The sequence below is a fragment of the Chrysemys picta genome, chromosome 11, assembly GCF_011386835.1.
Source record: "Chrysemys picta bellii isolate R12L10 chromosome 11, ASM1138683v2, whole genome shotgun sequence".
NCBI lineage: Eukaryota > Metazoa > Chordata > Testudines > Emydidae > Chrysemys > Chrysemys picta.
Window position 1 is genome coordinate 13,465,749 of NC_088801.1, and position 26,514 is coordinate 13,492,262.

Consider the following 26,514-nt stretch of genomic DNA (forward strand, 5'->3'; position numbering starts at 1 on the left):
ATCGTTGGCTCTCCCCCACTCTCTCTCTCTTTCACCCTTCACCAGATGGGCATGAGGTTGAGGTCAGAGGACAGCAACATGTCTGTGGTAAAAAAATGTTGAGGTCCCTGGGGGCGCTCACCTTGGGCAGCTCCCCGCAAGCAGTTCCCTGTCCCTGCTGTTGCCGGCCTAGGCGCTGCCAGGCAGCTCTGCAGGCATGCTGCCTCTGTCCCCCTTCCCCGAGCGCTGACTCCGTGGCTCCGAGCCCATTGGCCAGGAACCGCGGCCAATGGGAGCTGTGGAGGCAGTAGGGTGACCAGACAGCAAATGTGAAAAATCGGGACAGGGGGTGGGGGATGGGGGTAATAGGAGCCTAGATAAGAAAAAGACCCAAAAATCGGGACTATCCCTATAAAATCGGGACATCTGGTTACCCTAGGAGGCAGCAACTGCGGACGGGGCAGATCCACCTGGCCACACCTCCACGTAGGAGTTAGAGGGGGGACATACTGCTGCTTCTGGGAACGCCGCCCGGAGCATGCACCCCTGGCCCCCTCCCATCCCCCAACCCCCTGCCCCAGTCCTGATCCCCCTCCCACCCTCCAAACCCGTCGATCCTAGCCTGGAGCACCCTCCTGCACCCCAAACCTCTCATCCCCAGAACTTGCACCCCCAGCTGGAGCCCTCACCCCCCTCAACCCCTTCTCCAGCCTGGAGTCCCCTCACGCACCCTGAATCCCTCATTTCTGGCCCTACCCGGAACCCACACCCCCAGCTCAGAGCCCATACCCCCTCCCAAACCCCAAACCCCTGCCTCAGCCTGGACCCCCCTTCCACCACTGTCCATCACTAAGTCCAGTCATTTTGTCAAGTGTCCATCGCGCAACATGGTGGTGCTGACTCCTGGTTGGGGTGCAGGAGGGAGTGTGGGCTCTGGGATGGGGGTTGGGGCTGAGGGGTTCAGAGTGTGGGAGGGGGCTCCTGGCTGAGCCTGGGGCAGGGGGTTGGGGTTGGGATGTGGGAGAGCGTTTGGGGTTCAGGCTCTGGGAGGGAGTTTGGATGCGGGAAGGGCTCAGGGCTGGGGTAGGGGATTGGAATGCAGGAACAGATTCGGGGTGCAGGCTCTGGGAGGGAGTTTGGGTGTGGGAGGGTGCTCAGGGCTGGGGCAAGGGGTTGGGGTGCGGGAGGGGTTTTGAGTGCGGGTTCTGGGAGGGGGTTTGGACTCCGGCTGGGCGGCTTCTGGAAGCAACCAGCATGTCCAGCTCCTAGGCTCAGAGACAGCCAGGCGGCTCTGTGAGCTGCCCCTGCCTAAACGCACCACCCCCGCAGCTCCCACTGGCCGTGGTTCCCGGCCAATGGGAGCTCCGGAGTTGGTGCTTGGGGCGGGAGCAGCACGCAGAGACCCCCTGGCCGCCCCTGCACCTAGGAGCTAGAGGGACGTGCCAGATGCCGCAGAACCAGAGTTGGTAGCCCCCCACTGCGCCACCCACCAGACTTTTAGGGGCCTAAAATCTCCCGGATTGGATTCAGTAGCCTCCGGGAGATCAAGACCCATTCTGGGAGACACCTGGCAAAATCCAGAAGAGTTGGCAACCCTAGTCAAGGCTGAGATGGGCTGTGCTGAGGTGGATAGTCCAGGCTGAGATGGGCTCGGCTGGACTAGGGTAGGCAGTGCTGCGCTGGGCTGAGATAGGGTAGTCTGGGCTGGACTAGGGTAGTCCAGGCTGAGATGGGCTGGGTAGTCTAGGCAGAGATGGGCTGGGCTGACCTCTTTTGAGCGATGCTGGGGAATGAGAAAAGCGGGAAAGGCTGTTGGGGAGTATTTTGGCTAATAGGGTGGTTGGCAAGGCCCCTGGTAAGCGAGCTGGACATCTCCACCAGCAGTTCTGTGGTCTGTGAGGTGGTGGAAATCAGGCCTTTTGTGCATTGTCTGGTATAGTTATCTCCTGCACAACCATGACCATCCCTTATTTTGCACTTGCTTTGCACACATGGCATGGTCCTCAGTTAACTCTCCACCTATGCTTCAGAAGCACAGGCTTAGTTCACCTAAGTGAACTAAGAAGTAGCTTTACTAGTGCAGAAGGCAGAGGAAAGGTAAGCATGCAGGGTGAACAGATTTAAATCAACTGTTTAAATCATGATTTAAATCACCAGGCAGGACACCTTGATTTAAATAATCAATGTAAGGTTGATTCTCTTTGTTTGGTAAGCATTAAAACATGTTGATTTGCAACTAAATATAGCCTTTACACTAAATTTGTTAACCAAGAGGATTCATTACATCTATAAACATTTATTTAAGCCATTTTATAGCTTAACTTACATGTATTCCAGTTCTAGTGTAGGCCTTGCTGCAGGCCTAGGCGTAACTAACAGTGTGAACCAAAGGTTGTGAACCAGAATAGGCCTGGCCTAGGCAAAATAACAACATACTAGTTATTAGCTAACACCAAGTAAGCACATTCCTGACTTCAGAGGATGGTACAGGAACATCTAGAGGTCTCAAGTAACTGCATAAACACATTTCTAGGCGAAGGTACAGGAACACACTGACCCCAAGTAAGATAAAGATGGGATGACAGAATAATGGATGGGGATGTTTCTTTCAAACTAGCAGGTACAAGGATAAGGATGGTAACAAACCACGTCAGAAGTGTAATATGCAACTTGTTTCTATCAATGAGGGATAGCTCAGTGGTTTGAGCATTGGCCTGCTAAATGCAGGGTTGTGAGTTCAATCCTTGAGGGGGCCATTTAGGGATCTGGGGCAAAAATCGGCCTGGGGATTGGTCCTGCTTTAAGTAGGGGGTTGGACTAGATGACCTCCTGAGGTCCCTTCCAACCCTGATATTCTATGATCTCTATGTATAAAAGGGGAAGTCATAGGAGGCGCACTTTTGTCCAGTCTAGGAGACAGCAGAGACTCCCGCTGCTGAGCTAGTCCATTGTCACGGGCGTACATGTGTTAGTGTACCCGTAGTGCCTGTAGGGCACTAGGACTGGGCTTCATCGACAATAAACCTGGCTGAGCACCTTTGCCACTGAACCAAGCCTGTGGTCTTTCTTATGAGTAACATCAATCTCTGCAGAATTAACATTCTGCACTGTCTGCTAGTGCAACACAGCTAACATGGGAGCACCAAGAACAGTAACAAAGATGCAGCAGCAACAACATTCTTCAGCACTTAACAACCGTTAGAAAATGGTGAATGATGCAATTCGTATTTACTAGATGATGATTAATTTTTTTTACTTAAGATTTGTGTCAAGTTCTATTGCGGTGGAAATTCAACTCAATGCGCAAAAACAGCATTTTATTTTTGTAAATTAAATAAATACCTTAAGTATGCTGGATTGGATACATAAAAAAGTTTATCAAAACATAGTTTTCATTTAAAGCTGACTGATTTATTAAACAAAGAAATTAGTATTCGTAGTGAATTGAACTGATTGTTTCTGGTCATCATGGCCCCAGGGCAGTGAAGCCTTCCCCAAAGTGGGGGAGTGAGAGCCCCCGGCCCCTCATTGGCTCCATCCCTGCCCCACCTCTTCCCCCAGAAGCCAAAGCGGGATGGGGACCCTGGGACCCTTAGGTTTGCCAGGTGTCCGGTTTTTGACTGGAACACCCAGTCGAAAAGAGACCCTCGTAGCTCCAGTCAGCACAGCTGACCGGGGCGTTAAAAGTCCAGTCAGGGGTGCAGCAGGACTAAGACAGGTTCCCTGCCTGCCCTGGCTCCGCGTGGCTCCCAGAAGTGACTGCTATGTCCCTGCGGCCCCTAGGTGCAGGGGCAGCCAGGGAGGCTCCGCGTGCTGCCCCTGCCCTGAGCACCGGCTCCATATGCCCTGAGCGCCAACTCCGCAGCTCCCATTGGTTGGGAACCACCGCCAATGGGAGGTGTCGGGGTGGCGCCTGCAGGCTGGTACAGTGAGCGGGGTCGCCTTGCTGCGGTTCCACCTAGGAGCAGTAGGGAGATGCCCGCCACTTCCGGGAGCCGCCTGAGATACATGCCGCCTGGAGCGCACACCCCCTCCCCCAGCCCTGAGCCCCCTCCTACACCCCGACCCCCCTTCTGCACCCAAAGCCCCCAGCCCGGAGCCCCCTCCCGTACCCTGAACCCCTTATTTCTAGCCCACCCTCGAGCCCACACCCCCTGCTGGAACCCTCACCCCCTCCTGCACTCCAACCTTCTGCCCCAGCCCAGAGCTTCCTCCCACACTCCGAACCCCTTGGCCCAACTCCACAGCTCAGAGCCCCCTCCTGCACTCCAAAGCCCTCATCCCTGGCCCCACCCCAGAGCCCACACCTCCAGCCGGAGCCCTCACCCCCTCTCTCGCACCCAAACTCTCTGCTCCAGCCCTCAGCCCCCTCCCACACTCCAAACCCTCATCCCCAGCCCCACCACAGAGCCCGCACCCCCAGCCGGAGCCCCCACATCCCAACCCCATACCCCAGCCTGGTGAAAATGAGCGAGGGTGGGGGAGAGTGAGCGATGGAGGGAGGAGGATGGAGTGAGCGGGGGCAGGGCCTTGGGGAAGGGGTGGGGCAGTGACCGGGACAAGGCTATTTAGTTTTCTAAAATGAGGAAGTTGGCAACCCTAGGGTCCCTCCACCTGCCTGGGGTGGGGGGGCCCCAAGAGCAGCCTCTGGCCTGTGTCCCTGCTCCCCGGACCCTTGCCCAGGGCAAGTGGGGAGTCCATGGCTCCCCACAGCTGCTTACATGGCTCTTACGCCAGCCCGGCTCCAGCCAATGGAGGGGCCTTGGAGCAGCTCAGCCATGTAAGAGCCTCCTGGGCAGCTGTGGGGGGCCATGAACCCTTCACCTGTCCTGGATGGGAGGCCTGGGGGCTGCTCTTGGGCCCCCCCCACCCTGGGCAGGTGGAGCGTGTGTGGCTGCCCACAGCTGCCTGGGCTCCAGCTGCCGGCCTGGCTGGGGGTGGGGGTCTCAGGAGGAAGAGGAGTGCCCCGCTTCCATTTCCATTAAGGGGTAACAGCCTAAGGGTCTGTGCACAAGAAATGTGCCAGAGAGGCCAAGGAAGGAAACGGTGGTGCAGCCTGTTGAGACACAGGGAAGCGTAAAACATCTGGGCTCCAGAGGTTGGGATTCCCCCACAGCAATCCGGTGGGCAGCCAATACGGGTCTTTTCCTTGTTTGAAAAGTGCCAGGTACACATTGCTCTATAAACAATTAAAGATTATTTGACTGTGTTAGAAAAGAGGGAGACTCTGAACCAGATGGTCCCCTCATGCTGCTCCTTCTTACCATTGTGCGGTGGGATTGTTCTTGTGGCTCTGCTGCAATTAATTCATCACCTGAGTAAATCTCTGGTGTATCTGCAGTGGTTCTCTAGCAATCTTAAGGTGCAATGTGGTATTTTAACTGTTTCTCAAAGGACCAGTACAATAGGGCATCATCAAATCTCTAATGTAGTGCCATGGAAACATTTACCATGGTCGCTGGGAAGCATTATTCACTTTGATGGAGAGTTTCTGCAACAGAGCAGAAGGGTGTTAACACCAAGTGCCAAAGAAGAGAGCCTGTGGTTTAAACTGTCCTAATCTCTTTAAAGGTCAAACAGTCAATGGCCCAATGTATCAGTCAATCCCTGCTCAGCAAAACATTTAAGCTTCTACTAAGTGAATCACTGAATTAGGGCCTACATGCATAGTGCTGTCAAATACACAAAATGAACAAACTGAATAAAGAATCCATTTTTTCTCTAAACTCTTTCAGTAATAGTGATCCTATGTATAACTTGTATCATAGCAGACAAAAATGTTGAGACAAAGTTCCATTTTAATTGATTGTGTCTCTAGTAGCTGTGAAACTAATGATCCTATAATACACCATTAACTACTCAGAATAATTAACAGCTTTATTGAAGACATCAGAAATATGATACTGTGGTATGAGTGGCAGCATAAGAAGTTAATATCACTGTCGTCATGAATGTAGCTAATTTTCAGAAGTACAAATATTCTAAAACTGGCTTTATGAAGCTTAGCCAAGTAGTTTATCAATAGATGGTTCTTCAATCGTTTTCTAGAATTCAATAATTTAACACATGCCCAGAGGTTACCATCTATACAAGGTTATAATTCTACAAAAAAAGGGCTTTTTATGCCTCAAGACTGTGCAGAAAGAATGCCAGCCCTCTCTATATGATGATTATCTTGAATATTCCAGAAGGATTGATTTTGTTTTGATTCTGCAGGATGCTGAATGAAGTGCAAAAGCATCAGCAGTCAGTAAGGCACCTGGGAAGAAAGGCATCTGGATAACACAAAAAAATGTGCAGAACACCCATATAGATGTGAGCCCTAGTATGTAGGAGATGAATAGGATGGTGCAAAGGTGATTTACTGAATGTAAATTATGTGCATTGTGGTTATGTTTTTAGGTTTTCCTTGAACCCTAAGATAACCAGAAGCAGTAGTTAGCTGAGAGTGATTAATATGTATACTTGGAAAAAATTGAGATCAAGGGCTCCCCCCCTTGTGGCATACGTCTGAGGGTTTGAAAGACACTCTCTTTCAGCTATTCAGTGCCTTATGATGTGTTCTGGGAACAGCGTCCTTACTGAGCACCAGCCTGCTACACTCAGTTTACTTTAGGTTGTGGGCAACAAAATATTGCATCCAACAGCCCTTCCTGCTATGAGCCCTATCTACCTAGCCTGAATGCGCTATTCTCACAGCCCTCAGCGACACCAAAATTATGAGCACTGTTAAGGTGCATGCTAAAATCTACTTAACTCCGTCTCTTTTCTTAATATTATATATTTACATTTAGGCAATTGGATATATAAATGGTCATTCGAGTCAATAAACAAACATATAAAGAACTATAAGAAAGCCAGTACTTTTCTCATTCTTCAAATTTCTGATTACAAAATTATCCTTGCGATATTATTCACAAAATAAAGGCACCAAAAAAATCTCTTCCACTGTTATTAAAAAATAAATCTTATCTTCTAAAAGTAATAAGGTATTCTGGATAAGCTTGAATGTCATTAAATATGACAAACATTGATGGACGACCCATGTTATCAGTCACACTATCATATAGGTCAGTAGGATCTGCGATGTTTTTTGCTGGTGGAGTGATTAATCCTCCTTTTCCAGTGCAATATATTCCAGTGAGAACTCGAGCAAGGTACATGTATTTTCTGCCATTCCCATCAGGTCTAGAGTATGTATCCTGAGCAGAATAACTGGCATCAACAGCAAAATAGGTTCCATTTCCAATTGCTGCACCTGTGATCAGAAAGACAAAGTTTTGAAAACTTTTAAAGAACGAGACTTTCATTCTTATGTAACCCCTAAAATGCGCAACCTTCTCTTCTACTATCAGTGAAAAAGGATCATTTGAAATTAAAATTAAGAGTTTGACAGCATCATTCCAGCCTCACTTGGAATAGGGCCTTGTACCAAAATATCAATCATAAGTTTACTGAGATGACACTTATCACTGAGCTAATCATGCAGACTTACTTTGCCTTTTCTTATAGTGAAGGAGGTTAAACTTTCTCCCTCTATTTGTCATTGTGCAGTTTTCTATCTAACACTTGGCAAACATTTAGAATTTTTTAATTATAATATTATATAATTGTAATTATAGTATTCTAATTATACTTCACAGAGGGAGAGGAATCATGGTTCTTCATCTGGGACCTGTTTCTCTTTTTTGAAAGTGGGAGAAAGCTTCTAATACAAATAGTCAAAAATATATGCAGGGAATTGAATCCTATTGCTAAAGACTTCATCCTTCCTTGCCCCATCTGCTTTTTTGCTGTTCATCACATCTGTTCCATTGTGTCATGTATAATACTATCCCTGATCCTGTAACGTATGTATTCTGAGTAATTCAACTTAGTTCAATGCTTAAAGCTAAGTACAGGCGCAAGTCTTTGCAGAACCAGGGCCTCAGATAGTCTCTGCGCCGAATACAATGTCTTTGGGTGCTACAAACCAAAACAACTGTATGACCAGTGCAGATCATCTCTGATTTATATTTAACGGAGTTGTCCATGACACTAGTTAAAGAGGAAGAATGTATATATTAAATGTAACTCTTGTGAAAAGTGCCGGATTGAGTGGTGTCAATAGATAACAGCACAAGCAGCAGCGGAAGCTTTTCCCACACTGTTCAGCCAATTTGTCTCATATCTGATAAGGCGGCACCATTTTCTAGGGATAAAAGATAATTAGTTGTATCTCTATGTTCATTCACTTTGTGATATCTCATCTGAGAATGTCAACAGGGAAGACAGGCAGCGACTGTTCTGATTAACAGTTTTTGTGAGCTAGGTAATACATTTCATAACATATATCAACTTTCAAAAAGGCCACCAAAGTTTTAAATGATTTTAGATTTGCGAAGTACAATGATCTCTCTGTGCTAGCCTGCAGCTGATACTGTGCACGGGCCAAGGGATTAACCACTTGACATTGATAAACTTCTCAGATCTTATTCACAATTTACAATTTTTAGACAATAAACCAGGTGCGGGCAAACTACAGCCCGGGGGCCACATCCGGCCCTTCAGATGTTTTAATCTGGTCCTTGAGCTCCCGCCAGGGAATGAGGTCCGTGGCTTACCCTGCTCCGCGTGTGCCGTGGCTCCACACGGCTCCCGGAAGCAGCGGCGTGTTCCCCCTCCAGCTACTACACATGGGGCAACCATGGGGCTCTGCCTGCTGCCCCCCAAGCACTGCCCCCGCACCGCCCATTGGCCGGGAACCCTGGCCAATGGGAGCTGCAGGGGCAGTGCCTGCAAATGAGGCAGCGCGCAGAACTGCCTGGCCACACTTCCATGTAGGAGCCAGGGGGACGACATGCCGCTGCTTCCGGGCACTGCTTGAGGTAAGAGCCACCCAGAGCCTGCACCCCTGACCCCATCCTGCACCCGTACCCCCTGCCATAGCCCCGATCCCCCTCCTGCCCTCTGAGCCCCTCGGTCCCAGCCCAGAGCACCCTCCTGCACCCTCAACCCCTCATCCCCAGCCCCACCCTAGAGCCTACACCCCCAGCTGGAGCCATCACTCCTACCCTGAACCCCAACACCCTGCCCCAGTCCGGAGCAACCTCCCACACCCTGAACTCCTCATTTCTGGCCCCACCCCAGAGCCCTTCCGCCCCCCCCTGCACCACAACCCCCAATTTTGTGAGCATTCATGGCCCGCCATACAATTTCCATACCCAGATGTGGACCTCCAGCCAAAAAGTTTGCCCACCCCTCCAATAAACAGTAAAAATAAACTGAAAATAAAAGCCTGCAAATTAACCAATAATGAAAGCATGTTATCTGGCTAGACTTATAAACCCTCTAAAACATAAGAAAACCCTTTGGCTTAAGGAATGAGCTGTCTGTCTGATAAGAATAAACAGCTGTATAATTAAGATATCAGCACAGGTATATCGGAACTCATTAGCTAGACATTTCAATAACTACTGAATGCAATAGCGCACTTCAGAACCTGGATGGATGGTGACATATGAACAATTCTCATATGCTCAAGACACACACAGAAGGGTCTAATAGGACATCTAATACCTCTTTCCCTCCATACAGAATTATTCCCTATATTTACTAATTCTTTGTCTCTTTCTCTGACCTCATTCCTCACCGTGCGCTGTGCATATGACACCATTATCTCACACCATGTCTTACTCATCCATTCCCTGTTTAGGAAATTAACTTGCTTTGAATAATAATTTACCATTAATTCCAACAAAACCACGATTAAACCCATTGTAATTAATTGTGCTCAGTGAGGAACTAGGTGTTCCGTGGAATAGGAGAGTCTCATTAATTGTGTTGCCATTCTTTTTGTCCAGCGACTGTTTTTTGATTTGGTAGGTCTGCCACAGGTAAGGATTTTGTACCCTTTCAATCTGCAAAGTTAGAAAATAAAACACATTATTGTTAATGCCCAATATCTAAGATGACAGCAAAGCATTCAAAAATAACAAATATAAATCAATTCGTTTTCAGATCACTCTGCCCCTGTGGTGTCTATTTAGAGTTGGGACACTGGAAATCCAAACATTATGGAATGTGAACCAATAAATAACCAGAATATGATAGCCTACAAAAAGTCTTTAGTTTGACCATTTCCTTTTAATCACTTGAGCTTTGCCTAACTTGCAAAGTATGTGGGGCAAACACTGGCATGTTCTCAGCAAAGTGATGAAGTTTTTAGAGGTATGCTGTTGTATTCTGCTATTGTCCTATCACCAGCAGCAAAAGGGGCTTTTGAGTAAGATGCACTCTGAACAGCTGAACTCTTTGCTGATAATTCTCCCATGAAAGGAGAGAATTGTAGAGATACCATTATGCTTTTACAAGAACAAGGTTCTTTTCTAGATCCCAACTTGGGGGTTACAATCTACATTCAGGCAAAACTTACTGAAGTCAGTGGCCCGTATCCTGAAACCAGCACATAGGTTGAAGGGGATCTCCCTATGGGACTCACAGGGAAGGAATCTGTCCCCCAAGCTGTGGATTAACAAGGAAATTGCTCTATGACTGCTACTGTGGCCTCATGGCTGCAGAAGTGTGTGTGGCCAAACAGTCTCCACCTGCAGAAGGATCTGTGTAGAGTAGGTGCCATTCTCCTGGACCCAATGTTCCCCTTGCCTGCCTCCCACCATGTACAATGGGCTGTTGGGAGCTCCGTTTTCTACAGGTCAGAGTCCCACAATGCAGAGGTATGTGCACATCTCCTGCACAGGGTTCCTTAATCCGGATTCCTTTCAGCAATGAAAATGCACTGTAGATGAAGAAGCAGGATTTGGCCCAATGAGAGGTCTGCATAAGTAAGGACTTCAAGAGTCAAGCATTTATTTGGTGGAGATTAATCTGATTGTTTCTTAGAAACGGTTTACTATAACATTCACAGCAGACAGATTTTCATTTGATTTCCAACGGTGTGTGTGTGTGAGCCTATATTTCATATATAAATTACCTTCAATATCTCATCTCCTAATTTGGGGATACTGAACACAGACTGCTTGAATGCCAAATCACCCTAGGACTGTCGTCGTCCCCCCATACCCATAATGGAATCTGTCCGCGCCCCCCCTGGGGCCACTGTTGGGGGCTGGGAGTGGGGCCGGGGCTGAAACCATGGTCGGGAGCCAGGGCTGGTGTCAGGAGCTGGGTCCAGGGTCAGGGGCCGGTGTCGAGGGCCATGGAGCAGTGTAGTGGGGCGGATGCCCCACTCCCAGAGAGTATGGGCTGCGGCAGGCCAGTGGGCCTGCGCAGACGCACCGCCAATGAGAGAAGGGCTTACTGGCAGCCAATCAGGGCCAGGCTCAGCCCTATAAGAAGGTTGCCCAGGAAGGGAGCAGTCAGTCTGTCCCAGGCCTTTGAGAGGGGAAGGTCTATCTCCAAGCTGGGAGACTAGCACCTGAGACAGCGCAGTGCTGGGCAGGCTCAGGGGAGCATAAGGTAACTCCAGCCCAGTGTCTGCCAGGCTGCAGGCCCTGAGGGGAAGGGTCTAGCGGGGGCGAGGGGCCGAAGGGGAAAAGGCCCAGACTGAGGGAGAGAAGGAGGGCAGGATGGCTGCCACTAGAGGGTCCCTGGGTTGGGACCCAGAGTAGTGGGCGGGCCTGGGTCCTCCCATTCCCCCCCTTGCAGTACACCCAGCCATTGTCCGTAGGGAGCGGCCATCATAGACCCACCAGATCCCTGACAAGAAGGGATTAGACTCAAAGGATGTGGTTGGACATGGTGGCTGGAATGTAGGACTGCTGATCACCCAATCCCTGGAAGGGGGTGTGGATGGACTAAGGGGCACTGCTGGAGGGCAGTGGTCCTGAAGAGGACACCGCGAGTTGGTGAGCAATGTGGGCTCAGAAGCCAACCGAGTGCAAGACAACGGGCAGGATACCACTGAGAGGGGACACTCCACTGGACTGAGCTAATTCCCGGAGTAACCAGTAGGAGGCACCACGGTGGTGAGTCCCAACCTTGTTACAAGCAGGAGCCATGGTTGGGAGCCAAGGCCATGGCCAGGAGTGGAGCCAGCGGTGGAGCTGCAGCTGGGGCCATGGCCAGGAGCAGAGCCACAGTCGGAAGCCGAGGTCGTGACTAGGAGCAGAGCCACAGTTGGGATTGGGGGCTGGGGCCACTGTGAGGAGCAGAGCCATGGCTGGGGCTGGGGCCCGGATCGGGACCCAGGGGCAAGAGTGGAGCCAGGCAGGGTCCGGATTCACAGCTGTGGCTGGAAGCTGGGCTGGGAGCCGGAAGCCAAGGCTGGGGTCAGAGCTGGGGGCAGAGCAGGGCTGGGTGATGCTCCCTCCCTGCCCCCTTGGGGCTGGCCCAGGCCCCACCACACCTTCCCAAATGTTCCTGCACGCCCCCTAGGGGCCCCACAGTTTGGGGATCACTGATCTAAGAGGTGACAGCCACTGTCATATGCTATTCGAATGGAAAATTTCCCTAGATTTGCAATAAAGTTTTGGATTTTGTCAACGACCTCAGTGTGTAGTGTTGGAGAAATACAGAATTGGAAGGGGTGACTACAAATAAATACTTAATACAAAATAAAAGATGAAAGTTTGTTTGTTTTTTAAACAAAAAACTTCACTCTCATCATGTTACCTCACCTTCTCTATTTTGAATGTGGAGCAGGTTTTTAGAAACTTCTTCTGAACATCTTGATATTCTTGCTGTGTTGTATTTATCATAACCACTTTGACACGTTCTTGTTTCATATCGCACCACTCTTTAGGGAATGCTACTAACTGTTTACCTGCAAAGTAAACATTTTGTTAATACAGCTAGAACTGACTCTGCTTATACGGGCATGTGCCTTATTAAAAACTGAAAAGAGCACCTATTATCCATTCTTTTCTTCCGCCAATTCTTTGGCAAGCCTATTCTCTGCCATGAATACTCCATGGCGTCTGTAGCACAGATTAGATTTTCTATTTTGCTACCAATCTGAGCTCTCACTTACTGAACAAAAACAATTAACTGAAATAAAGTTTAGAAATGTTGGCAAATTTTATTCATTACTTCTGGATCACTCAACATTTTGGGCCTTGGGGTACAAACTGTGGTCAATGGGACAACTCGCATGACTAAGGACAATTCATGTGAGTAAAGAGTGGCAAGACTGGAACGTTTATCCTTTTTATATGGAATGGTATTTGCTTCTGGCTTATAAAGTTTTTGTTATATTGGTAAAACACATGATTTATTAGCAAAGTGATTAAGCTGAGAAAGAATATGGCTACAGCTAATTCACTCCTCTGTCAGTAAACTCTTCTGTTTTTGAGGTCCTGATCCAGCAAAGCACATAAACATGTACTTTTGCTGTGTTGGGGGTCTGAATACTCTTCTACTGGCATTACTGTAAAAGGTTTTGGAAAACATAATCCATAATGAAATATGGAAAAGAACAGACACATTTACAATTTAATATATTCTGGGCAGGTGAAGAGCAGTGGATGCTGGCTGGCCACCCATGTTATTAGGCATAGATTTGCGTGTTTTATTTTATTTCACTTGGTAATTAATTTTGTTCTTTCTGTTACTACTTGGAACCACTTAAATCCTACTTTCTGTATTTAATAAAATCACTTTTTACTTATTAATTCAGCCAGAGTACATATTAATACTTGGGGGGGGGGCAAACAGCTATGCATATCTCTCTATCAGTGTTATAGAGGGCGAACAATTTATGGGTTTACCCTGTATAAGCTTTATACAGGGCAAAACGGATTTATTTGGGTTTAGACCCCATTGGGAGTTGGGCATCTGAGTGTTAAAGACAAGTACACTTCTGTGAGCTGTTTTCAGTTAAGTCTGCAGCTTTTGGGCACTTAATTCGGACCCTCGGTCTGTGTTGGAGCAGACAGGTGTGTCTGGCTCAGCAAGACAGGGTGCTGGATTCCCAAGCTGGCAGAGGGAAAGCAGGGGCAGAAGTAATCTTGGCACATCAGTTGGCAGTTCCCAAGGGGGTTCCTGTGATCCAACCCGTCACAGTCAGGGGAGATTCCTGCAGGTGGGTCTGACCCAGCCCTAGGAGAGGCCCCTGCAGGGGAACAGGAGGTCCTGTCCCTGAGCAGCGCAGCCAGGACCAGCAGCTGGAGTCTGGCATATTGAAGGAGCCCTTGGCCAGGGCTCCCCCAGCCCTGCCCCTCCCCGGCTACATGCCCAGCACCCCGGCATTCGGGAGTTAAACGGGCCTTGGGCTGGCTGTGTGTGTATGGGAGAGTGACCACGGGAAACCCCCGCCAACCACGGCGCCCTGCTAGCAGTAGTACTGCCTTCAGAGCTGGGCACCTGGCCAGCAGCTGCTGTTCTCCAGCTGCCCAGCTTTAAAGCATTGCCACTGCCAGCAACGGCGCAGAAGTAAGGCTGACAATAGAGCGACCCCCCCACCCCCTACAATAGCCTCATGACTCCCCGTCCCATGACTCACTTTTGGGTTGGGACCCCCATGGTCACAACACCATAAAATTTCAGATTGAAGTGTCTGAAACTGTGAAATTTATTATTTTTAAAATCCTATGACTATGAAATAGACCAAAATCAACCCTGAGTTTGGTAGGACGCTACCTGTGAGGAAAGATTGAAACAATTGGATTTGTTTAGTCTGGACAAGAGAAGACAGAGGGGACATGATAACAGTTTTCAGGTACATAAAAGTTTGTTACAAGGAGAAGGGAGGAAAAATTGTTCTCCTTAACCTCTGAGGATAGGACAAGAAGCAATGGACTTAAATTGCAGCGAGGGCGGTTTAGGTAGGACATTAGGAAAAACTCTGTCAGAGTGGTTAAGCACTGGAATGAATTGCCTAGGGACGTTGTGGAATCTCCATCATTGGAGATTTTAAAGAGCAGGTTAGACCAACGCCTGTCAGGGATGGTCTAGATCAGGGATCAGCAACTCTTGACACGTGGCCCGCCAAGGTAAGCACCCTGGCGGGCCGGGCCAGTTTGTTTACCTGCCACATCTGCAGGTTCGGCCAATCACGGCTCTCACTGGCCGCGGTTTGCTGCTCCAGGCCAATGGGGGCTGCGGGAAGCGGCGCGGGCCGAGGGATGTGCTGGCCGCCGCTTCCAGCCGCCCCCATTGGCCTGGAGCAGTGAACCGTGGCCAGTGGGAGCCGCGATCGGCCGAACCTGCGGATGCAGCAGATAAACAAACCGGCCCAGCCTGCCAGGGTGCTTACCCTGGCGAGCCACATGCCAAAGGTTGCCGATCCCTAGCCTAGATAAACTTAGTCCTGCCATGAGTGCAGGGGACTGACCTAGATGACCTCTCGAGGTCCCTTCCAGTCCTACAGTTCTATGACTCTAAGAAACTCAGTTTAAAATTGTATGCTGGCTTTCTGACACAGCTGCTGTTACATTTCAAACTAAAATTGCTAAGTGGAATCACTGCCAGTGGTAGGTAATGTCTAGCAACTGAAAATTTATGGCAAGAGATAAAGACTTATGCCCAGAAGTAAACCTATCTAGATTCTAGAAGCATTGCTGTTGGATGATTGAGAAAGCCTTTTTGGTACATCCTAAGAATTTTGATCAGTCCCTATTGGGAGATGTCCTATGTCCTCTTCAATTCTGAATTCTTTTTATCCTTTTACACTGGTATAAATCAGGGGTAACTTTACTGAAGTCAATGTTGTTACACTAGTTTTACACTAGTGTAAGTGAGAGGAGAATCAAGCTCAATATGTTTAAAATATGTTCAGAATCATTAATAGTTTCTAAGAAAATAGACTAGCATTATTTAGAATTTTTAAATATATGAATAAAACTGTGTGTACTTCATCAGACCCTTCATGCAATAATAAACAAATTAATAATAACGCTATGAAGAGCAGCTCAACAAAGCTTTAATTTACCTTCATCCTTTGGCTCACGCTGAATGGTTACAACTGTTCCTTGTTCATCTGTAGCACGTAGATTTTTCATATCTACCTTGTAGTCCTTCCTGAGGAGTTTGATATTAATGTAAGTTTTTTTAGCTACTTTAGCATCCTCTAAGTGCATATTTGTCAGAGGGTCAAAGTCTATGAAAGGCATATTGTTTATGGAATACTTCCACTGTACTAAATTGCTAACAAGTTTTGCCTTTGATTGTTCTTCTTGGTTATCTTTAATACTTTTGATCATGTTTTGAATTTTCATGGAAGCTTCATAGACATCTCTAGTTATACCAGAAACTCTAACAAAAGGAGGGGTTTCCTTGGTTTCCACATGAATGGTAATATGTAGGCTTTTCTGGAGTTCACTTAGTTTCTTAGCTTCTGTTTCATCAAAACTGCCAATTAATTCATCTGGAATAACGTTGTCATACTGTTCTTTTAAAATCAGATTTTTTATCCAAGATTCAGTGGCTTCCACATTTTTTTGGCTTTCACCACAAATCTGAAACGTGGCTAACTCAATTTTCTTCTCCAGCACGAATCCACGTTTCTTTCCAGCAGGACGTTTTTTGCCCATTATAAGTGCTGTAATGAAGTATAAGGTCTGTAATTACTTAACTTTTATTTTAGAAAATATTTAATTTTATGTACCCATTTAAAAAACACTCACTACTCACATGTTAACTTAGAAAACCATGATTCTGATGTTGGTGAAATTGTATCTCCTTCTCTTTTCTGCATACTTGCATAAAATACATTTTGCATCTCTGGCTGGAAGATGACTATTTTAATTTTTTTCACATGCTGGACTGCTTTTGTACTTGCAAACTCAACTATAGCGTCCATCATGTCCTCAGCTACCTTAGCTGGATTCCGCCCTGCCTGACCTGTAACAAATAAATAAAAAATACATATTTGCTGATGAACAGTATGTGAACTGAGATGGTCTCTCTATCAAAGAACCCCTCTGCTCCCCACTTGTACTAGCTGAAGATCTTGTGAACAGTCCGAGCAAAAAAATCAAAGAATGTCTATTTTATAAACTGCAAGCTGTCAGGGTAGAAACTGTCTTTGTTTGTATAGGGCCAAACACACTGTTGGCACTTAACACAATAAAGTAATACAATAATAATAATTAAAGGTAATCCCCCCAAGTCAAAATTGAGGTATATTGCACTGCTGCTATATCTGCACTGTACTTGTTCTGTGGCTAAACACGGGACTTCATTCTTCATAATTACAACAGATAAATATGACTGATGATTTCCTGAAACATCCTTTTGAAGGCAACACAGTCTTATTCTTATAATGAAGTCAGCATAACCAGATATGAAGCAGTTTGAGGAAATAATATATTGTGAAAAGAAAGTTACTTTGTGAGCTCTTAAAGAGAAACCTGGCTCCAGTGTTTTTCTGGTTGCAATCATTAGCTGACAGGCTGCAGACTCTGAAGATGTCATTCTCTGTCTTTCTTTCCAAAAAGATCCATCTTACCAACATCCCTGCTAAAGTGGGGATCTTTTGATGCCATAACTGAAACAAGAGCTATTAGTCTGCCACTTTCATAAAGTATAATTTCACTGACAAATGGATATAACACATTTCTATAACAATACTAACAGCTTTTAACTGGACGAGAGAATAATATATAGGATAAGCCCGAAACTTAAGATGAGGAAAATTGTAAGTCGCGCATGGACTGTGAACAGTGTATGGTTCCTACAAAGTGTCCAAGCCAATCCCAAAACGTGCGATGCAATGTAAAGTAAATGCAATGTAATATATACATGTACATAATGGAAGGGGGTTTCTGCATTACTTTGGATGTGTGGTATATCCTGTTCCTATATTTGAGTCAGTATACTTTTGCTATATGCCAAATGAAGGAACCTGAGTGACAAGAACTGAGTTCTTGGGAACCGTGTGGAAGAGGTCTTAGAGGCTACCCTAACAGTTCTGAATGTCTTGCTTTTTTACTAACATGTGGCCCAATCCTGCCACTCTTATACAGATAATCCTGCTCATGCTAACAGTTCTGTTGAAGACAACAGAATTACTCATTTAAGTAAATGTTACAGGGTTTTTTTAAATGACACCCAAAGTGTTCATTGACATTTAAAGTTACCATTTAAATATATTCCTAACAGGCTGACTAAAACTTATCTACTGTCTTGGAGAAATATTCTGCAAAGCAGAAATCTTGTAACGCAACATGTTTTTCCTGGATAATGTCACATTAGTGTCAATATATAATTTAGAGCTGGTCAAAAATTTTCATTTTTCGGGGCTCTGAAACTACTTGCAAATTTGGGTTGAATTTGGTGAACAGTTTTTGTTGATTTTTTTTTTTTTTTCCCCCAAAGAAGTTGCAACAGATTGTTTCAGCCATTTAGAAACGAAACATTTTGACTTTTCCTTTCAAAATGGCATGTGGTTTCAAGATATAGCTAACGGGGAAAAATGGGTGAAAAACAACACAAAATGAAATAACCAAAAAAATCATTAGGGGCCAAACTAAATGTTTTATTCGACACAGAACAATTTTTTTATTTATTTTTAATTTTTATTTTGGCAAGAAAAAAAAATCAGTTTTGGTTAGAACAGCACCTCGCTCACCCGCGCCGCTTCTCGCCGCCCCCATTGGCCCGGGACGGCGAACCATGGCCAGTGGGGGCCACGATTGGCCGAACCTGCTGCGTCAGCAGGTAAATAAAACTGGCCCGGCCCGCCAGGGTGCTTACCCTGGCGAGCCGCGTGCCAACGTTGCCGACCCCTGGGTTAGAACAAAACTGAATTTTTTTCCAGAATTTAAAGTCTGCCCCTGAAAAAGTCAACTATTCACTCAGCTCTGATATCATTAATTGGCAGCTCCCTTAACCAGGTGACTGTACATTACCACATGCTTTTTCAACATCTCTCCACTGAATACAGCCCCTCGGCCATACAGTTACCTGCCAATGTTGTCTATAGCAAGCCAGCTGAACCAAGTAGTTAGGCTACTTTCGGACCAGAATATGCTTCTGCTGAAATCAGTAAGAGTAGTGCCAGGCCTTCAGAGGCTAATACAATATGGATACATGCTATGCAAATCTGTAATTTTAACATGACAGTTTTAAACCACACTGTTGGTATGACTGTGTGTGTAAACTTACTACAGTGATCTTGATTTTGCTTTTCCTTTCAAAATCTAAGAAAAAACAAACCTGTTCCAATTGCTGGGAAGGCGACAGATGTGTACTTCCTCAGTTCACACTCCTGGAGCACTTTAGAGACTTGAGCTTTAACATCTTTCGGATGAATGAGGTGAATAATTTTATTGCACATCAGTTTTCCACCTTGTGTGGTTATAAAGCCACTGTGAGGCTGCAAGGCTGGAAGACAGAAGAAAAAAATATGACACACAAAATGAGATCAACACTTTATAATAACAAAGGACCAGACCCTCAAGTGAAGTGTACAATGGAGCAGTTCCAATGTCTTTAACGGAGCCATGCTGATCTACACCAGATGAGAATATAGCTTCTGGATATAAATTTGCCTGGTATTTGCAAACAGGAAAGTGGAAAGCAAATCTATCTTGAATGTTTTATCCATTCAGGGTCTTGACATTCCACCAGCTTTATCTGGTTAATGTTTTCGCTGCTAACATTCTGCTTTTAAAATTTCTTTAAGCTGATATCTTAAATCGGGGGTGAACTTCGTATGTGCTCAGAATTTCCTGTTTTGCTTATGACTGAAATCTGGGTGCTCATCAAATAATAGTTTACAATTTAACACTAGCTACCTTTCAATGTCCTCGGGAGCCAAAAAATCTTATCGCGTTATAGGTGAAACCGCGTTATATTGAACTTGCTTTGATCCACGGGAGTGCGCAGCCCCGCCCACCCACCCCCCGGAGCACTGCTTTACTGCGTTATATCCAAATTCGTGTTACCTCGGGGTAGAGGTGTATATGAAATTTAGTAATTGTATTTGCATTATCAACATTTCTTAAAATGTGTATCCATGGAATGTGCACAATACCTCTGCATGAGAAACCCCTTATCTTTATTTATGTCATTTACCTCCAGAAATCTCTATTTATCATTTTTCAGATAAGCTGACAGACTAAAAAAGAGCCCAAGTGATTTTAGGGCTATTGCAAGGAGGCTAAGGCACATGTAATAAAATTCTTTAAAAGTGCAAAAAACTGATGGACTCACAAGAACAATCGTACAAATAGCACTACTATGCAGAAAGGCAAGAAATTGATTGTGAGAGTATGTGCTTATCCTATTAAGTGCAGAACACATTCAACTCCCATTGGCTTGGGAGTTGAGGGCAAGGCACTCAGCACCTTGCAGGATCAGGCTAATAAAGGGAGAGAATCCACAGATTTGTCAAAAGTGAAAAAATATGAAGCAAAAGGTGCAATACTGGAGCTGAACTGCCAGAACCATGGGGGCGCTATTTCATTTTGTGATTCAGGATGTGCACTACGGGTTTTTCTTGCACTAATGGATGCCAACCACAGTTGGCAATGGTTTAATTTTGGCACTGGTTTGGCAGAATCCAAAGACTGTAGAAGAGCTCACAGACACAGTACCTACTGGGTTACATCATTTCAATTAACAATCGTGGACTTCTGAATACAAAAGCAGAGACACTGATAATATCTAAGAGACTGATCCTGCACACACTAAAGTCCGTGGCAAAGCTCCCATTGTCTCATCCAGGAGCGGGATCAGTCCCAAAATTGCTATTGCCTCAATTCAAGAAGGTACGTCAAGCATGTGCCTAACTTTAAGCAGGTAAGTTTAAGTTACATGAGTTTAAAGTGACTGAAGCCAATGGGCCTCTTCAAGTTCTGAAAGTTAAGCATGTGCTTAAGTACCTTCATGAATAGGAGCCTACGGTTGCACTACTTCACATGTACTCCTTTGGATCAAATAGCCTTTCTCTTCCAAATTATCTTCCTTTTGCAAAAATAATGTGGGTGCCATGAGAGCAGGGTTTTAAAAAAAATCAATAAAGCCAGCACAATTTCATTTAATGTAATGTGCTTTCCTATTATAATTATATGATCCAACTGGGGGATTGTAATATCATAAATAAGCATAAGCAGCCATTTAAATTGTGGAGAGAGCAGGTATACTAATAATGGAATCAAATGGAATATATGTTGCATCATACCAAGCATAGCACATTCTAGTTTAACCTGGGGTCCGGCAGCTTCCATCACTGCTTTGAAGACACCTTAAATAAATGAGAAAGCATGTCAGTTCACTAAGTCAGTTTAACTGCTGTTACCCAAAAATCACATCACACCTGTATGAAAACTCTCATAAACCTTGGAATAGCAGGGTTGGAAGGGACCTCAGATCATCTAGTCCAACCCCCTGCTCAAAGCAGGACCAATACCCAACTTTTTTTTTTTTGCCCCAGATCCCTAAATGGCCCCCTCAAGGATTGAACTCAAACCCCTAGGTTTAGCAGGCCAATGCTCAAACCACTGAGCTATCGCATACTATAGTTTCATGCACTAACAGCCAAATTCTGCATTCCTTGAATAGCCAAAACTCGCATGGGGCCACATCCTACAAGATGCTGAGCCCCACCAATTCCCATTGTGTTCAGTTATCTGCATAACATCTCATATTGCCTGCAAAGAATATACTCCATTTATGAATTAACTTTATTTCATAGCTCTCTTGGTTGACAGTACGTCAGTTACCAGGCTACATTACCTGACAGATTGCCTCTTTCTCTGTGTCATGCTGCTACTGCTGGGGTCAGCAGAGATGTTCAAGTTGAAGCCCCCTTGATACAAATGAGTGAGGGCTTCTGGCAGGGTGTTTTCTAAGTTTGTGAACCTTCTAGGCAAGGGGCAAGGCCCATCTTATTTCTTAGGCTCCTGAGGAGGAGGGCGGACTAAGTGTTGGCAGGGCGTGGTGAATGTTAATTTACTTATTGGCAGTCCTTTCTATTACCTGGCCCATTGCATATATTAGCTAATTGGCCAAGCCCCCAGGAAGCAGAATAAGCACCTACCAATATATTTAGAATTTTTGTGGGGGAAATCAACATTACAGCATAGGATAGAGAGAGGGAGAACAAGAGGGTTGTCTCTTCAGGCGGCTCTGACTTATGCCCGGGTACCAACCCAGCATATCAATCACCCAGGCTCAGAGAAGCACAAAGATGGCTTGATGTCACCTTTGCCACTCCACTCTGCTTTAGACTGTGCGCTCACGAGCAGCAACTGACAATGTGGGCCACTGTGTCAAAAGAAATCACAAATAACTGTGTTGGGATACCCTGATATTATTTTGTGTCATGAGGTTGTATTGCTATGTGTTAGCATTGCGCTTCTATCTTGAAACATCCCAACGCAATGTCAGGACAGCACTCAGCCATTATTTATTAGCTCTCTTCAATTCTATTACACGAAGAGGCTCTCAAATGCTGCAAAGCTGGGTACCACTGGTCTAAGTGATACTTTTCACAATGGAAAATTACCATTGGGAATAGCACTAACATTGGAGAACCACAGCCCAGAAATGAAAGGACAAGACCGATGGCCTTTAACGTAACAAATTAACACAAAGCGCAGACATTTGCCACCCCACTTTTCCAGTGTGAAAAAAAACTTTATAAAAGTTTTGCATATTGAAAACGCTCCCTCCATTTCCAATACGTGGCAGTGAATTTATCATTAAATTCATGTATATTCAATAAAGTACCTGATTTGGCATTAAATGATGAATTTGATATGTTTACAATCACATCTGTATTTTCCTTGGTGATATCTCCAGTTGCTACCTGGAGTGTAATCGAACCAAACTGCATTTCATGAACTCCCAGTACCGGGGTTGAAACATGCCCAAAGGAAACTGCAAGGAAAATAAAAATACATGAAGAGTGGTCTGTCCTAGTAAAAGTGCTATTCCCTTGAGCTTATGTATGCTTTGTAAGTTCAGTACAGAGTTCACAGATTGGGATCCCCAGACATAAAGTATCCTCTTTGATTCCAATATTCTCTAACCCAGATTTTTTACTGCTGCTTTCTATTATTCAGTCTATAGGACCCAGGAAACAGAGAACTCATTCAGTTTAAATACCGTGGATCCATTAAATGCTACTCCCATTGATGTTGATGCAAATTTGCTACGAACTTCAATGGAAGAGGGAATAGGTTCTACATTCTCCTGAACGAATTTCTGGTGTTGCGTGCTGTTCACTCACATACTGTGCTGTCAGCATTTCCCTCCTGCAAATTAATAAATGGAAAGGAACTACATCTGCTGGATACCTTTGTGTGGACCATTCAAGTTACAGAGGTAAGGGGGTAATCTTCACAGATGGCCTAAAAGGGCACAAAGGGAAATGATGCTGTTGAGAGCCCTTGGTTGGCTGCTCGTGTAGCATGTTATCTGTGGTTCGCTTGGCATGGTGATTGCATCTTTATGATCCCAGCAACCACTGCAATCTATCGGTATAGTACTAGTGGATTCTCCTCCATGTAGTAAGGTTGGCAGCATCCCTGAAGAGCAAGAATGTCACCATAACAAAATATTTTCTCCCCTGAGTTTTTCATCTCCCGGGTTTAGGAATGTCAGTTCATTAGGCTATGTTACGTCCTGGTGACATTCTCCTGCCAACTGCGTATTTATAAAACCCAATCCAAATAAACAACCTTACTTGGACTCGATGATGCAGCCTGGAGATTCCCATTGGTCCTAGATTCTAGTTCATCTGTAAATGCCTAGAAATAGAATCAAAGGTACTGCAGACAAGGTTTCAGAGATTTGCCCAACAGAGACAGATTCAAACCTGGCTAGTCTCATAAGTAAAATTAACAGCTATGTATCTGCATGCACATAATGTTCACCTTACAGCAGAGTCTAAGTGTCAGTGGTGGTAGTAATGGGAAATTTTGTGGAAACAAGGTGCTGGTAGTTGCAGGTATTTTTACTACTGTGTCACCTAGAACTGCTCTGAGCAGGGTTAGAAAATACAGCATTTAAAATGCCTACAAGCCTGGGAATCTCGTCTACATTAATACAACATTTCTACCAGTAGTGGAGCTGAGCCAGTAATAGCAAAGGGGAGAAACATTTTGGGAGCCTAATGCAGACTGAACCTTAAAATCCTGAGCCTACTGAAAAACTTTACACTGCTAAGCAGTTACTTTGTTCTGAATTGGTTAGCTGCTTTTTGGCACCATCTAATGCCATCTAGTGCAGCACCTGTCACTTGCATGCAGAAGCACTGGTGCTTAAGAAGTCTGAGTGGGGAATCAGGTTTGAAAATCAGGAACCTCAGTTCGGAAACAATGTTGAATATATGCACATTATATTCATGCGTACACAGAGTAAAGATACACACATACAGGTTTTCTGAATTCCTCTTCCCCAGAGTTTTATTACTGGCTACATATGAAAGAAAACAGGATTTTTTTATTTTTTGGTTTAGGGATCATCTGCTTATACTCCACTTTAAGTCAAAAGTCATCTGTTTGTGACATCACAATTGATTGCTATGGAAACAATTATACTGTCACCTGCAGAAGATAATGACTACCTGAGGAATAAGCAGAAGGATCTGATTGAACAAATAATCTATTATCATGCAAATATCTCTATTAATAATGAGCAAAGGAAAACAACCAACAAAAACAGAAAACAAGTGGTATACAGGAGAAAGGTTTTTCAAGAGGGTGAAATGCTGGTCCCAGTGAAGTCAATGGGTAAAACTCCTTTGACTTCAGTGGCACCATGATTTCACCCAGCATGTTTTCAGATTTCTATGAGGAAGCAGCTGATCTTTCAGAGCCCAATTCTCACTTAGTGGGCCAAATCCTAAGGTCCTCACTCACTTTTCTCTAAGTCTTCACTAGGGCAAACTCCCATTCAACTAAACCAGAGTTTGCCCGAGTAACGATTTCAGAATCCAAAATATTGAGATCAACAGCACCTCTCTCATGAACATGGATGTCCCATGTAAGGGTCACAGGATCAGGCCCACTGAGACATCAGTCTTAACCTGTCACTAAAATAATTTATAATGAATATAATAAATTAGGCCTTTAAAAACATTATAACTAATTCATATTGATAATAAATAACTAAAAGAGTGTGTAATAGGAAAAACATTAACATGAAAGAAATTACCTGAATATTATCTGTATCTCTTGGATGCAACAGAAAATGAACTTCCTGAAGAGACTTCAAGTTGTGGTTACTACTGAATTTGAACACTTCATCAAACATTAATTTAGCAACAATGGGTTTAGGAAACCCAAACCCGCCAGTCCCGATTGCTGGGAACGTGATTGAACGTAGAGACAGCTCTTCGGTTTTCTTCAGACATTCTTTGACTATGTCTTCTAGGTTCTGTATAAAAAAAAAAAAAAACAGCAACATTTGTTTCTGTCAACATGGTCTTTATTCTTTAATCCCAAACAGCGTCTGTTGGTCCTAAAAAACCCACCCCTCATTATTAAACATGCATCACACACCTTGAGGTCATTCAAACTGAAATAAATGCAGCTGATACTCCCTGCTCACTACTATGTAACTTCAATACAGGATCCACATTAAATCAATTTGCATGTTAAATGAGGAGCACCTTCAAACAAAATCAATGCTCTGAAGAAAATTTATAAAGACCATTACCGTCATGGCACCGCCTCTTCCTTGATCCCATACAGGAACAACAGCATGGAACAGAAAGCTGCAGGCCAGATTACATCCACTTGTGTGGAACACGGACCCTTGAGTAGGTACTTGTCTTTGGCTTTCTTCATTGAACTCTAGCTGGAGCGTTGGTCCAGCCTTCTGCAGCAAACTTTGAGACAGTGGACCTACACCAAGCCGCAGATCCTGGCCAACACTGCTTACGATCACGTCCGTCTGAAAGAAAAACAAAACAAAAATATTTCGAACAGGATCTTAAATGGAAGTAAAAAGCAACAGAGGGTCCTGATGCTTCTTGCATCTGAAGAAGTGAGGTTCTTACCCACGAAAGCTTATGCTCCCAGTACTTCTGTTAGTCTCAAAGGTGCCACAGGACCCTCTGTTGCTTTTTACAGATTCAGACTAACACGGCTACCCCTCTGATACTTAAATGGAAGTGTTTACTAGCACCAATAGACTGTAAGTAACACACGCTGCAAGAGGCAATGTGTTAACACAGACATGAGGTTCTCAGCAAGAGCTCTGCATACTAGGTATATAGAGGTGTCAATGCATCATGGGAGTACAGGAATCCTGCACTTTGCTTCTTGACATTCCCTGCAGCATTTTCTAAATTCTTCTGGGAAGAATTTCTGTTGCGCAGCTACTCCTTCCCAGGGCAGTTTCCCAGCAGCACCAACAGAAGAAACAGCTGCACCAAAACGAAACTGAAGCAAATTTAGGCCAAAACACTTATGCCCTTGAGTAAGGCTACGATTTTGTCATGGACATTTTTAGTAAAAGTCAGGGAGAGGTCACAGGCAATAAACAAAAATTCACGGAAGCCATGACCTGTCCCTGACTTTTACTACAAATGTCCATGACAAAATGGAGAGGGAGGAGGGTCCAGCACTCTGCCCTGCTGTGGCTGGGAGGTGGGAGGGACCCCAGCCTGTGGTGGCTGGGGAGCTGCGGGGGATCCCTCCG

At 45.2% G+C, this 26,514-nt stretch overlaps 1 protein-coding gene across 2 annotated transcripts in view; it reads right to left on the bottom strand.

The window, feature by feature from the left end:
- Nucleotides 1-5,842: 5,842 nt before the first annotated feature.
- Nucleotides 5,843-26,514, bottom strand: part of LOC101950235 (protein mono-ADP-ribosyltransferase PARP14) — an 89,017-nt gene continuing 68,345 nt past the window's right edge. For both annotated transcript variants that reach the window (XM_042843121.2, XM_042843119.2), the window contains exons 24-34: nucleotides 25,528-25,764; nucleotides 25,024-25,245; nucleotides 23,552-23,615; nucleotides 22,594-22,743; nucleotides 21,044-21,106; nucleotides 19,075-19,242; nucleotides 16,549-16,758; nucleotides 15,848-16,456; nucleotides 12,597-12,742; nucleotides 9,704-9,878; nucleotides 5,843-7,237 (exon numbers count right to left, since the gene is read on the bottom strand). In XM_042843121.2, the coding sequence (XP_042699055.2) occupies nucleotides 6,948-7,237; nucleotides 9,704-9,878; nucleotides 12,597-12,742; nucleotides 15,848-16,456; nucleotides 16,549-16,758; nucleotides 19,075-19,242; nucleotides 21,044-21,106; nucleotides 22,594-22,743; nucleotides 23,552-23,615; nucleotides 25,024-25,245; nucleotides 25,528-25,764 (2,334 nt within the window). In that variant the 3' untranslated portion in view covers nucleotides 5,843-6,947. The remainder of the gene's footprint in view (nucleotides 7,238-9,703; nucleotides 9,879-12,596; nucleotides 12,743-15,847; nucleotides 16,457-16,548; nucleotides 16,759-19,074; nucleotides 19,243-21,043; nucleotides 21,107-22,593; nucleotides 22,744-23,551; nucleotides 23,616-25,023; nucleotides 25,246-25,527; nucleotides 25,765-26,514) is intronic.